General features: G+C 48.2%; 3 protein-coding genes across 18 annotated transcripts in view; all 3 read right to left on the reverse strand.

The window, feature by feature from the left end:
• Positions 1 to 12,500, reverse strand: part of LOC125797555 (netrin-3-like) — a 275,873-nt gene that overhangs the window by 108,187 nt on the left and 155,186 nt on the right. The gene's annotated exons all lie outside the window — the stretch shown is intronic.
• Positions 1 to 12,500, reverse strand: part of LOC125780423 (noggin-2-like) — a 215,848-nt gene that overhangs the window by 30,067 nt on the left and 173,281 nt on the right. The window lies entirely within an intron of this gene.
• The window catches only part of LOC103021387 (ankyrin repeat and fibronectin type-III domain-containing protein 1), a 314,758-nt gene continuing 303,678 nt past the window's right edge, over positions 1,421 to 12,500 (reverse strand). For 11 of the 15 annotated variants that reach the window (XM_049473999.1, XM_049473998.1, XM_049474000.1 and 8 more), the window contains exons 14-21: positions 11,944 to 12,159; positions 11,490 to 11,656; positions 11,204 to 11,354; positions 5,591 to 5,759; positions 4,395 to 4,561; positions 3,807 to 4,098; positions 2,285 to 2,778; positions 1,421 to 2,185 (exon numbers count right to left, since the gene is read on the reverse strand). In XM_049473999.1, the coding sequence (XP_049329956.1) occupies positions 1,835 to 2,185; positions 2,285 to 2,778; positions 3,807 to 4,098; positions 4,395 to 4,561; positions 5,591 to 5,759; positions 11,204 to 11,354; positions 11,490 to 11,656; positions 11,944 to 12,159 (2,007 nt within the window). In that variant the 3' untranslated portion in view covers positions 1,421 to 1,834. The remainder of the gene's footprint in view (positions 2,186 to 2,284; positions 2,779 to 3,806; positions 4,099 to 4,394; positions 4,562 to 5,590; positions 5,760 to 11,203; positions 11,355 to 11,489; positions 11,657 to 11,943; positions 12,160 to 12,500) is intronic. The other 4 variants (XM_049474012.1, XM_049474011.1, XM_049474010.1 and 1 more) reach the window with 4 other exon arrangements.

Below are 12,500 nucleotides of genomic sequence, written 5' to 3' on the forward strand. Positions count from 1 at the left end.
TGAATTAATTAATTTACTGTTTGCGTATAAAGAGTCAAATCAAATCAAAACAAATTTATTTGTATAGCGCTTTTTACAACTGATATCACAAAGCAGCTTTACAGAAACATGATTACAGGACAAAGAATCAGACAAAAGATTAAACATAGAAAATACAGAATACAGAACCCCCAGTGAAAAACTCCCTCAGAGCTGCAGGAGGAGGAAGAAACACTGGGAGGACCAAGACTCACATTAAAGGGGGGACCATCCTACCACTGATCAAACAGCTTTTAAATTAAAATTTAAAAAGTATTTTATACATCCATATAGGTTTTATATATTCAGGAGTATAGCAGCTCCACTAATGGGAGCAGTTATAGTTTATGTGAGCTTGGGTGTAATCAGTAGTGGAGAGTAAGATGGATGGAGCAGCTGATCTGTGGTGGTGGGTGATGGTGGAGAAGAGCTGACTTCAGAAACTCCATCAGTCTGGCCGGACAGGAGACATGAGAGTATATTTTTAGATAAATATATTTTTTCTGCCCCTGCCATTCAAACAGAGTCCAGGAGCCGATCATACCTGGATGACAGACAGCAACACTAGCAGCACTTCAGCATCTCCAGATTTTGCACATTTCCACTGTTTGTTATATAAACTTGTTTTCAGGATAAAGAGTGAGTGTTGTAGATGAGCAACTGTGACTGTTGTTGGAAAACGATGCTGTGGAAAAAATCATTTATTCTGAAAGTGATCGACTTCATCTACAAAACAGAATTCCCCAAAACACGCCTGGAATTCCTGAGAGCTCAAGTAGCAGCGTTCACTGAACTCCCATTAAACTACTGCTATACAACCCTACCACACACACACACACACACACACACACACACACACTCACTCACTCACTCACACACACACTCACTCACACACACACACACACACACACACACACACACACACACACACACACACACACTCACTCACACACACACACACCCCTCCTCCTGGCAGTGGTGTAGGGCAGCAAGGCGCCAGCTCACAGGCCGGCCTCTCCAGGGAACAATAACACAGCGCTTCATAAAAACTTCAAACAGCCCTGCCAAGAGCTTTATAGGAGCCTCAGAGGGTTATGGGCCCCAGGGGGCCACACACACACACACACACACATGCTCAATCACAGACAGTCAGAGCAGGTGATCAACACACCACACCTCCAGCATCACAGATATTTTACCTGCCCAGGTTCTGAAGAGCCTCTTATTCTTACTTTTACTCTGATTCTTTATCAGCTGAGCTTCTGCTGACCAATCATCACTCACCCTCTCCCCCCACCAAACCCTCTCCCCCACCACACCCTCCCCCTACCACACCCTCTCCCCTCACCACACCCTCCCCCTACCACACCCTCTTCCCAGTACAGTCAGACAGAGGCAGGAGTCAGTTCAGGTTCTTCAGTGTAAAACTTTACTGTACATCTGTTTAATTGATCTCAGTCAGATCCAATAAAATCAACAGTAGAAATGCAAAGTGCTACAGTATAACTAACACACACACACACACACACTCTCACACAACACACACACTCACGCAACACACACACAACACACACACACACACACACACACTCTCACACTCTTACACACGTATGAAGGTTGAGGTGAGTTCGGATCAGAAGGGCCGAGTCGGTTCTGATCACTTTATTCTCTTCTCTTTGATCTGCTGCTCTTTACCAAATTAGCTGCACAGGTCAGTGTGTGTTTGTGTAACTGTGTGTGTGAGTGTTTGTGTAAGTGTGTGTTTGTGTATGTGTGTGTATGGTGAGTATAGTGTGTGTGTGCGTGTATGTGTGTGTTAGACTGCAGTACCCATGCTGAACTGCAGGGGGAGTGGTGGTTGCTGTTTGAAGCGGATACAGAGTGTCCCGCGGGTCCAGGGGTTCTGGAGGGTCAGGGGGCAGAAATCGTCCTGAAGCCACTTTTCCAGACCATCCATCACCAGAACCAGCCCAAAGTTCTCCAGCTGCTCCACCCCGTACACACCCAGTCCCGCCCCATACACACAGTGCCCCACCCCATACACACACTGCCCCGCCCCGTACACACACTGCCCGACGGCGGCCTGCAGGCGTGAACACAATCCACTTATTTCCTGAACCACCAGCTGCACCATCTCCCGTGCAGACGTGTGTATCGTCGCCCGCAGCTGCAGAGAGAACACACACACACACAGAGGTGATGAGGACTAATCCCAGAGAGGGGGCGGAGTCTCAGAGTGAGGCAGTGTTACTGGGGCGGGTCTTACCTGGACACTAGTGTCCCGGGGCAGGCCGGTGTGGTACTGCGGATACACTCTGAGAGTGGTATAGCAGGACAGGTGGGTGGAGTTTGGCGAGTGGGCGGTCACTCGCTGTATCCCGCCATCCTCTGATAGGGTGCGGGACTCGAGGGTGGGACGACAGCGGTCCACTGCTGCTGGACGTGGGGAGGGGCTTGTGAATGCAGTTGCCGTCGAGATGGAAGACGGGTACTCGAGACTGCTGGTCCGGATGCACAGTGCGGTTTTTTTCTCTGTGATCCGTAACAGATCTATCTGACGACTAGGCAGGACGAAGTCACTGTCAATCATCTGCAGTCCCACCCCCCTGACCCCGGTTCCAGTCTGCAGGAGGTCTGGCGGGGTGTGGTCGGTGTGGGAGGGGGCAACGGGGGGCAGGAGGTCGAGTTCTGGTGGACTCTGTGCTCTACTGGAGCCATAATTACTGTCAGGAGTGAGGAAAACCTCCAAGGAACCTTCATCTGACAGAGAGAGAGCGATACAGAGAGAGACAGAGAGAGAGAGAGAGAGATACAGAGAGAGACAGAGAGAGACAGAGAGAGAGAGAGAGAGATACAGAGAGAGAGAGAGAGAGAGAGATACAGAGAGAGACGGAGAGAGAGAGAGATACAGAGAGAGACAGAGAGAGAGAGAGAGAGATACAGAGAGAGACGGAGAGAGAGAGAGATACAGAGAGAGACGGAGAGAGAGAGAGATACAGAGAGAGACGGAGAGAGAGAGAGATACAGAGAGAGACGGAGAGAGAGAGAGATACAGAGAGAGACGGAGAGAGAGAGAGATACAGAGAGGAAGAGAGAGATACAGAGAAAGAGACAGAGAGAGAGATACAGAGAGAGAGATACGGAGAGAGACGGAGAGAGAGAGAGATACAGAGAGAGAGAGACAGACAGAGAGAGACGGAGAGAGAGAGAGATACAGACAGAGTGAGAGATACGGGGAGAGAGGGAGAGAGAGAGAGAGAGAGAGAGAAAGAGATACAGAGAGAGATACGGAGAGAGACGGAGAGAGAGAGAGAGAGAGAGAGACAGAGATACGGAGAGGGAGAGAGAGAGAGAAAGAGAGAGAGGCTAGTACAATGTGCTAAACATGAATGACTGTATTCACTCATCTTTAAAGAAACAGTTGTACCCAGAAGGAATCAACACCAAGATCAGTTTATTTTCTCATGACCAGAAGATCTGATCTCATGGTGTTGGGTGTAATTGTGTATGATACCAGATCACTTTAACAGCCTAACGTTATGTTAATGAGTCATTGGTCCTAGCTTCACTTAACACTCTGCTCTCTATTCCAGCAGGACAATTATCGTCCACACACTGCTGCTGCTTACCTTGAAGACGCTACAGATACTACAGCACGTCTGCACCAGTCTGCAGGACCTGTAGGAGAAAACTGCAGATCGTTTGTAGTAAATTTTATCTTCTTTCAGACAACTTTTCCTTCTGGGTGCAGCTATTTTTATGTGCAGTTTTTAAATACTTTCTGCTACCTGAATGTTTCCTGCTGGTGCATGGAGACGGGACAGGCGACGTGACAGGTGACGTGACAGGCGACGTGACAGGCGACGGGACAGGCGACGGGACAGGCGACGGGACAGGCGACGGGACAGGTGAGGGCAGGAAGTTGGGCTGAAAGGAGGTAGAAGGTGTTTTCTCAGGGATGCTCTCCTTGGTGATGTTGATAATGGAACTTAGACTTACTCCTGCTGGCTGCTGTTTATCTCGAGCGCGCTGAAGAACCTCCCCCATCCACCTGGCCTCACGCCAAACCTCCTCCACCTGCTGCAGAAACACAGTCATTACTGCACCCTGACCCAGGTCCTGCCCTCCATCCCAAACACCTTCACTGGTACCTAATCCTGCCAGATATCAGTACCAGTGTTCTTTAGACCTCAGTCCTACAGTATCACTCCCATCCTTCCCGTCCGTCTCTACTGTTACTCTCTCTCTCTGAGTTTACTATACTACTGTACCTGTACCTATGCTCCAGCGTCTAATCAGCTTTACCACAGATAATCTGATGTTGGGTATAAAATGTCATCTGCAGTTGGTCAGCACAGAATCATCAGAACCTGTACCTGTAGGAGCTCCTGGGTCCTGCGGTGCTTCTCCTTTGCCGTGAACAGTTCAGACTGGGAGAAGGCCTCCCTCAGAACCTGCCGAGAAGCCAGAGACTCCAGCCCGAGCACTGCTGACACTCTGCAGTACCGGCGGGTAAACAGGGGGCGGTATGTCTGGAGGTGAACTGCAGGAAGAGGAGCAGGTACTCAGGAACGCTGCTGAAGTGTTTACGAGAGTGTGATGAGTGTGGAGGTTCTGGAGGGTGTGGTCTGTGATGATGAGGGGCTGTTTACACACAGATAGGGTTCGGATGAATCACAGTAATCAGCAGGTCGTGGTTCGAGTGCACACCTGACAGCAGCTGCTGGTGAATACCTAACACTTTCTGTACCGATTCATTTATAATCAGACGCCTCACAACAAACCGCACACTAACCAAATCCACAGAGAAACACCAACCTCCATAGTGTGTAGGAGTGAGTAGTGTTTGGTAGTGTGTAGAAGTGAGTAGTGTGTGTAGTGTTTGGTGGTGTGTAGGAGGGAGTAATGTGTGTAGTGTTTGGGAGTGAGTAGGAGTGAGTAGTGTGTAGTGTTTGGTAATGTGTAGGAGGGAGTAATGTGTAGTGTTTGGGAGTGAGTTGGCAGTGTTATCTTTGGGAGTGTGTAGTGTTTGGTAGTGTGTAGGAGTGAGTAGTGTGTGTAGTGTTTGGTAGTGTGTAGGAGTGAGTAGTGTGTGTAGTGTTTGGTAGTGTGTAGGAGTGAGTAGTGTGTGTAGTGTTTGGTGGTGTGTAGGAGGCAGTAATGGGTGTAGTGTTTGGGGGTGAGTTTGCAGTGTTATCTTTGGGAGTGTGTAGTGTTTGGTAGTGTATAGGTGTGAGTAGTGTGGGTAGTGTTTGGTAGTGTGTTGGAGTGAGTAGTGTGTGTAGTGTTTGGTAATGTGTAGGACGGAGTAATGTGTGTAGTGTTTGGGAGTGAGTTGGCAGTGTTATCTTTGGGAGTGTGTAGTGTTTGGTAGTGTGAAGGAGTGAGTAGTGTGTGTAGTGTTTGGGAGTGAGTTGGCAGTGTTATCTTTGGGAGTGTGTAGTGTTTGGTAGTGTGTAGGACGGAGTAATGTGTGTAGTGTTTGGGAGTGAGTTGGCAGTGTTATCTTTGGGAGTGTGTAGTATTTGGTAGTGTGTAGGAGTGAGTTGGGAGTGTGTGGATGGAAAATCACCCAGCTCGAAGATCTGCAGTGGGATGGTGAAGAAGGCGGATCGGGGGTAATACGGGTTGTTTGGGCACGGCGGGGTGCACACCTCCTCACAGGGGGGCAGGAGCAACAGGAAGGACACGCCCTCCCCAAACTCCACCACTTCCTCTACATAGAGACGGAAGTCCTGCACCTGCAGGAAATGGACATGGTTTAGAATTGGGTTTAGAACTGGTTTTAGAATTGGGTTAGGTTGGGTTTACATTGGGTTTGTAATTATGCTTACAATTGGGTTTAGACTAAGTCTGGAATTGGGTTTAGAACTGGTTTAGAATCAGATTTGTAATCGAGTTGGTCGGTCTATAGTAGGAGGAGAAACAGGGTTAACCCAGGGTTCCACACCCTGATCTAGGAGGAGGTTCTGAGCTCTGGTGAGAACGTGTACTCCTCCTCCTCCTCCCAGAGAAACAACTAAACACTAAAATTAGAATTCTCAAATTAGCCCTGATCCAGCTTTGATCCTGAAACCGAACCGTAATCCTCGCCTGAGCTCCCGTTATAGACCCGCCCCAAATCTCCCTTTATATCTACAGGTCTTACACTGAGCAGCTGATCTCAGACCAGCACATCAACCACATACATCACATACTACACTCAGAGTTCAGATCCGAGTACAGGTCCGAGTTCAGGTCAGAGTTTAGGTCAGAGTTTAGGTCAGAGTACAGGTCAGAGTTCAGGTCAGAGTACAGGTCAGAGTACAGGTCAGAGTTTAGGTCAGAGTTTAGGTCAGAGTTTAGGTCAGAGTACAGGTCCGAGTTCAGGTCAAAGTACAGGTCAGAGTACAGGTCAGAGTACAGGTCAGAGTTTAGGTCAGAGTACAGGTCCGAGTTCAGGTCAGAGTACAGGTCAGAGTTTAGGTCAGAGTACAGGTCCGAGTTCAGGTCAGAGTACAGGTCAGAGTTTAGGTCAGAGTACAGGTCCGAGTTCAGGTCAGAGTACAGATCCGAGTTCAGGTCCGGGTTCAGGTCAGAGTTTAGGTCAGAGTTCAGGTTAGAGTTCAGGTCAGAGTACAGGTCAGAGTTCAGGTCAGAGTTTAGGTCAGAGTACAGGTCAGAGTACAGGTCAGAGTTCAGGTCCGAGTACAGGTCCGAGTTCAGGTCCGAGTACAGGTCAGAGTACAGGTCAGAGTACAGGTCCGAGGTCAGGTCAGAGTTCAGAGTACAGGTCAGAGTACAGGTCCGAGTTCAGGTCCGAATACAGGTCCGAGTTCAGGTCAGAGTTTAGGTCAGAGTACAGGTCTGAGTTCAAGTCAGAGTTTAGGTCAGAGTACAGGTCCGAGTTCAGGTCCGAGTTCAGGTCCGAGTACAGGTCCGAGTACAGGTCCGAGTTCAGGTCAGAGTTTAGGTCAGAGTTCAGGTCAGAGTTCAGGTCCGAGTTCAGGTCCGAGTACAGGTCCGAGTACAGGTCCGAGTACAGGTCGGAGTACAGGTCAGAGTTTAGGTCAGAGTTCAGGTCAGAGTACAGGTCAGAGTTCAGGTCAGAGTTTAGGTCAGAGTTCAGGTCAGAGTACAGGTCAGAGTTTAGGTCAGAGTACAGGTCCGAGTACAGGTCCTTTGATTATCCTCTGCTTGTAAGGTAGGCTGGCTTTAAGATACTTTTAGCTTAATTCTGTTAGAACTGTTTTTGTAATCTTGGGCTTGTTGGGACTTGTTGATTTGGGTAGCTGATTCAGGTGTGGTTTCTGGCTAGTTAAGGTGTGAATTAGAGAGGTGTGGCTAACAGCCTGCAGTTGTTGATAAATTAAGTGTGTTATCCCACGTCTGTAGCGGTTTGTGCAAGGACTCTCTGACTCTTTGATCAGCAAATTTTAGTCTTTCAATTTCAAATCAAACAGTAAAACTTAAGATTTGACAATGTGCTTCCAAATTCCTACTCTCATCTCCTGCAACACCCGTAGACACCGGCATCAGGGCAGAAACCGCAATCCTAGCAACCTGTTGTACCCACCTAGTTCATTAAGTTCTCAGGTGTTGGTGCATGGGGGACTCTGGAATTGCCATTCTGCAGTTCTGAAGGCCGACTTCATCACAGCTTTTGCCTCTGCTCAATCTCTGGACTTCCTGGCTCTGACTGAGACTTGGATCACTCCAGAAAACTCTGCAACTCCAGCTGCCCTGTCATCTGCTTTTGCCTTCTCCCACTCTCCACGGCCAACTGGCAGGGGTGGTGGAACTGGCCTGCTTCTGTCTCATAAGTGGTCCTTCACTGTACTCTCTTTTCTGCATCTTGACATCTCTTCTTTTGAATTTCATGCTGTCACTATCTCTTTTCCTGTTAAACTCCATATCATTGTTCTCTATCGTCCTCCTGGCCCACTGGGCAACTTCATTGATGAACTGGACACTCTCCTGAGTGGGTTACCGGTTGAATCCTCACTTATCCTCCTTGGTGACTTCAACCTCCCCTCAGAGAAACTACAGTCATCCTGTCTTCTTCCACTTCTGTCTTCTTTTTCTCTCTCCCTCAATCTGTCTGCTCCAACTCACAGAGCAGGAAACACTCTAGACCTTGTCTTTAGCAGACCTGCTCCAGCTCTGGATCTAACTGTGACTCCTCTAGATTTCTCTGACCATCACTTCCTATCCTTCACTCTCTCTCTTCCTGCTCTTCCTACAAACACAACCTCTTCAACTTCCACTACTCATCGCAATCTTCGTGCTATATCTCCCTCCTCTCTTGCCTCAACTATCTTGACCACTCCTCCGAATCCTGACTCCTTCTCTTCCCTCCCTCTGGAAACAGCTACCAACACCTTCCTCTCATCTATCACCTCTTCCATCAACACTCTCTCTCCTCTTACTTCAAGGCCAGCAAAATCCTCTCCAGCCACCCCATGGCTGTCGGATGTTCTACGCAACAACCGTAGAGAGCTAAGGCTAGCCGAGAGGAAGTGGAAAAAATCTCAACAATACTCAGACCTCTGCTCTTACCAATCTCTCCTATCCCGATTTTCAACAGAGGTAACTGCTGCAAAATCCTCTTTCTACAAAAGGACACTGGAAGAATCAGCATCTGACCCTCGCAAACTCTTCACCATCTTCTCATCTCTTCTAAACCCTCCCACTCCTCAACCTCCCACAACCCTCTCCCCGGATGATTTTATCAACTCCTTTGAGGAGAAAGTAGCAAATATCCGCCAATCCTTTCCCCCTGCCTCTACCCTTCCCACCAAGCTCTATCTTCCACATTCTACCTCTCTGTCTCAATTCTCTCTGCTTTCCACAGATGAAATCCTTCATCTTCTACATTCTAACAATCCAACCACTTGCCCACTTGACCCTTTACCATCTTCCCTCTTTCAGACAATTGCTCCTGACCTCCTTCCGTTCATCACTCACATCATTAACACCTCTCTATCATCTGGTCATGTTCCATCAACTTTTAAGACTGCCAGAGTGGTTCCTATCTTGAAGAAACCAACTCTAGACAGCTTGGACGTTGGCAATTACAGGCCAGTTTCTCTCCTCTCTTTCCTTTCCAAAGTCCTTGAGCGTGCTGTCTACAACCAACTTTCTCTCTTTCTCACTCAGAACAATCTTCAGGATCCAAACCAGTCTGGCTTCAAACCTGCACATTCTACTGAAACTGCCCTCATTGCAGTTACAGAGAAGCTTCATGCAGCAAAAGCTACTAACCTGTCATCTGTTCTGATTCTGCTTGATCTCTCTGTTGCTTTCGACACGGTCAACTACAGCATTCTCCTTTCCATCCTCACCAGCCTTGGAATCACTGGCTCTGCATGGCAGTGGTTTGCATCGTACCTGGAGGACCGTTCCTACCAGGTAACTTGGCAAGGGGCAACATCTGCTCCATGCAGACTCTCCACTGGGGTTCCACAAGGCTCGGTGCTTGGTCCTCTTCTTTTCTCACTCTATACTCGCTCTCTGGGTGAAATAATATCTTCTCATGGATTCTCATACCACTGCTATGCTGATGACACTCAACTAATCCTTTCATTTCCTCCTTCCGACACTCAGGTTTCATCCCGCATCTCAGCATGTCTCAATGATGTCTCGATGTGGATGAGTTCTCATCACCTAAAACTCAACCCCAGCAAGACTGACCTTCTGTTCATCCCAGGAACTACAAGCCCTCACAACAACCTCTCCATCTCTTTCGAGAACTCACTGGTCACTCCATCGGCAGAAGCAAGAAGCCTCGGTGTAGTAATGGATGACCAGTTATCATTCTCGAGCCATATTGCAAATCTGACTCGGTCATGCAGATTTCTCCTGTACAACATCCGAAGAATTCGACCGTTTCTGTCTCAGGATGCCACTCAGGTGCTTGTGCAGTCTCTTGTCATCTCAAGACTTGACTACTGCAACTCTCTACTGGCTGGTTTCCACTGCGAGCCATCAAACCACTACAGTTAATTCAGAACGCGGCAGCACGACTCGTCTTCAATCTTCCGAAGTTCATTCATGTGACTCCTTTGCTGCGTTCCCTCCACTGGCTTCCTGTTGCTGCCCGCATCCGATTCAAAACCCTGACGCTGGCCTACAAGGCAAAAAACGGACCAGCACCTTCATACCTGATGGCGATGGTCAAAGCCAGATCTGCACCAAGAGCTCTTAGAGCTTCCAGTACGGCTCGGCTCAAACCTCCATCACTCAAAACACACAGAAAACAGACATCCAGACTCTTCTCTGTGCTGGCACCAAGGTGGTGGAATGAACTTCCACTGGATGTCAGAACAGCAGAGTCACTCACGGTCTTCAAACGTCGACTGAAGACACATCTTTTCAAAGAGTTCCTAAACTAATAAAAAAAATAATAATAAAAAAAAAAAGGTTCCTAGGGTTCTTAACATGATTAGGTTCTATGTATCTCTTGATCCTAGTCTACAAACTAGCTTTGGATATCTTAAGTAACTTTGAAGCACTGTTGTAAGTCGCTCTGGATAAGGGCGTCTGCTAAATACCATAAATGTAAATGTAAATGTAAATGTTTAGGTCAGAGTACAGGTCCGAGTACAGGTCCGAGTTCAGGTCAGAGTTTAGGTCAGAGTACAGGTCAGAGTTCAGGTCAGAGTTTAGGTCAGAGTACAGGTCCGAGTACAGGTCCGAGTTCAGGTCAGAGTTCAGGTCAGAGTTTAGGTCAGAGTACAGGTCCGAGTTCAGGTCAGAGTTCAGGTCAGAGTTCAGGTCCGAGTACAGGTCCGAGTTCAGGTCAGAGTTCAGGTCAGAGTTCAGGTCAGAGTTTAGGTCAGAGTTCAGGTCAGAGTTCAGGTCAGAGTTCAGGTCCGAGTTCAGGTCAGAGTTCAGGTCAGAGTTCAGGTCAGAGTACAGGTCAGAGTTCAGGTCCGAGTACAGGTCAGAGTTCAGGTCAGAGCACCGTGTCCCTCAAGATTCTGTACAACAAAATTAGGCTAAATCAATATTGACAGAACATCTAATGTCATTAGATGAGAAGCATTAAAAATAAGGTTTATAATGACTAGGAATAATTCAGGAATAATATAAGAGAATGAACGACATATTAAATCAACATTTAGAGTTGTATAATTATGTTTGTTATGTAGAGTAGAATTATATAGAGTTATATAATTATTATAGTGTTTACAGATGCGTGTACCTGATCACTGGTGATATTAATGCGCCCAAGTAGTTTCTTAGCAGCGTTCCGTAACTCCAGTAGGAGGCGATGTGGAGCACTCTGCTCACCAACACACACTTCCTCACAATCCTCCAGAGAACGTACAGACTGCAACCACTGCCACTCCTCCCTAACACACACACACACACACACACACTTAATGTTTATATGATTCTCCTGCTCATTCTGACAAACTGTAATACACTACAGGAAGCGTAGGGGGCGCTCTATAATGCTCTATAATGTTCATATGATCAGACTGTACCTGGAGATGTGGCTGTTGTCGCGTATCTTGACGTGGCAGAAGACGTTGGGGGTTTTATGGGGAACCAGGACTCTGATCTGATCCACTGAGCTCCACAGCTTCACGTAGCCCAGATACAGCCCGGGACTCAGCGGCGTCCTGCTGCACCTGTGGTCCTCCAGCTTCTCCTACAGAACACACCCACATCTGCTTCAAAACTGTCCTCACGGACGCCTCTGAGAAGTGAGGGGGCGTGGCCTAACATTCTAATGTCTGAATGATAATCAGTGAAGTTCTACAGCAAAATTCGAAAAGTTCATTTTTCTAAAGGAAACACAGGAGAGTGATTTCTACGTGCAGCGGTTGCTGTGGCGATATAATGTTCCTTGCTGGTTAGGGTATTTATGAGGGTGCTAGGCAGATTGTGTTGCAGGTGGTTGCTAGGGTATTGCACAGTGGCTGGTGTGGTACTCACATGCAGAGTGCTGTAGAGTGTGTCCAGAGCTGTGGGTTCCTCAGGAGAGGAGATGGATTTACGCTGGAGCTGCAGTTTAGTGATGGGAGCCCAGCGGAGACCCTCCACACCTCCACCCTCCTCCACCTCCTTCAGCAGCACCAGCACAGCGTTCCCGTCCCCATCCCTCAACACCTCCATAAACACCTGCCCCAGGTCTCGAGTCCCCAGCAGGGCCTGTAACAAACACACACACACAAACACACACACACAGTGTTGAGGGTGGAGGAGTGTTGAGGGTGAAGGAGCATAGAGGGTGAAGGAGTGTTGAGGGTGGAGGAGTGTAGAGGTGAAGGAGTGTAGAGGGTGGAGGAGTGTAGAGGGTGAAGGAGTGTTGAGGGTGAAGGAGTGTAGAGGGTGGAGGAGTGTAGAGGTGAAGGAGTGTAGAGGGTGGAGGAGTGTAGAGAGTGAAGGAGTGTTGAGGGAGGAGGAGTGTAGAGGGTGGAGGAGTGTAGAGGGTGGAGGAGTGTAGAGGTGAAGGAGTGTTGAGGGTGGAGGAGTGTAGAGGGTGAAGGAGT

The sequence above is a fragment of the Astyanax mexicanus genome, unplaced genomic scaffold (genome assembly GCF_023375975.1).
Source record: "Astyanax mexicanus isolate ESR-SI-001 unplaced genomic scaffold, AstMex3_surface scaffold_50, whole genome shotgun sequence".
NCBI lineage: Eukaryota > Metazoa > Chordata > Actinopteri > Characiformes > Acestrorhamphidae > Astyanax > Astyanax mexicanus.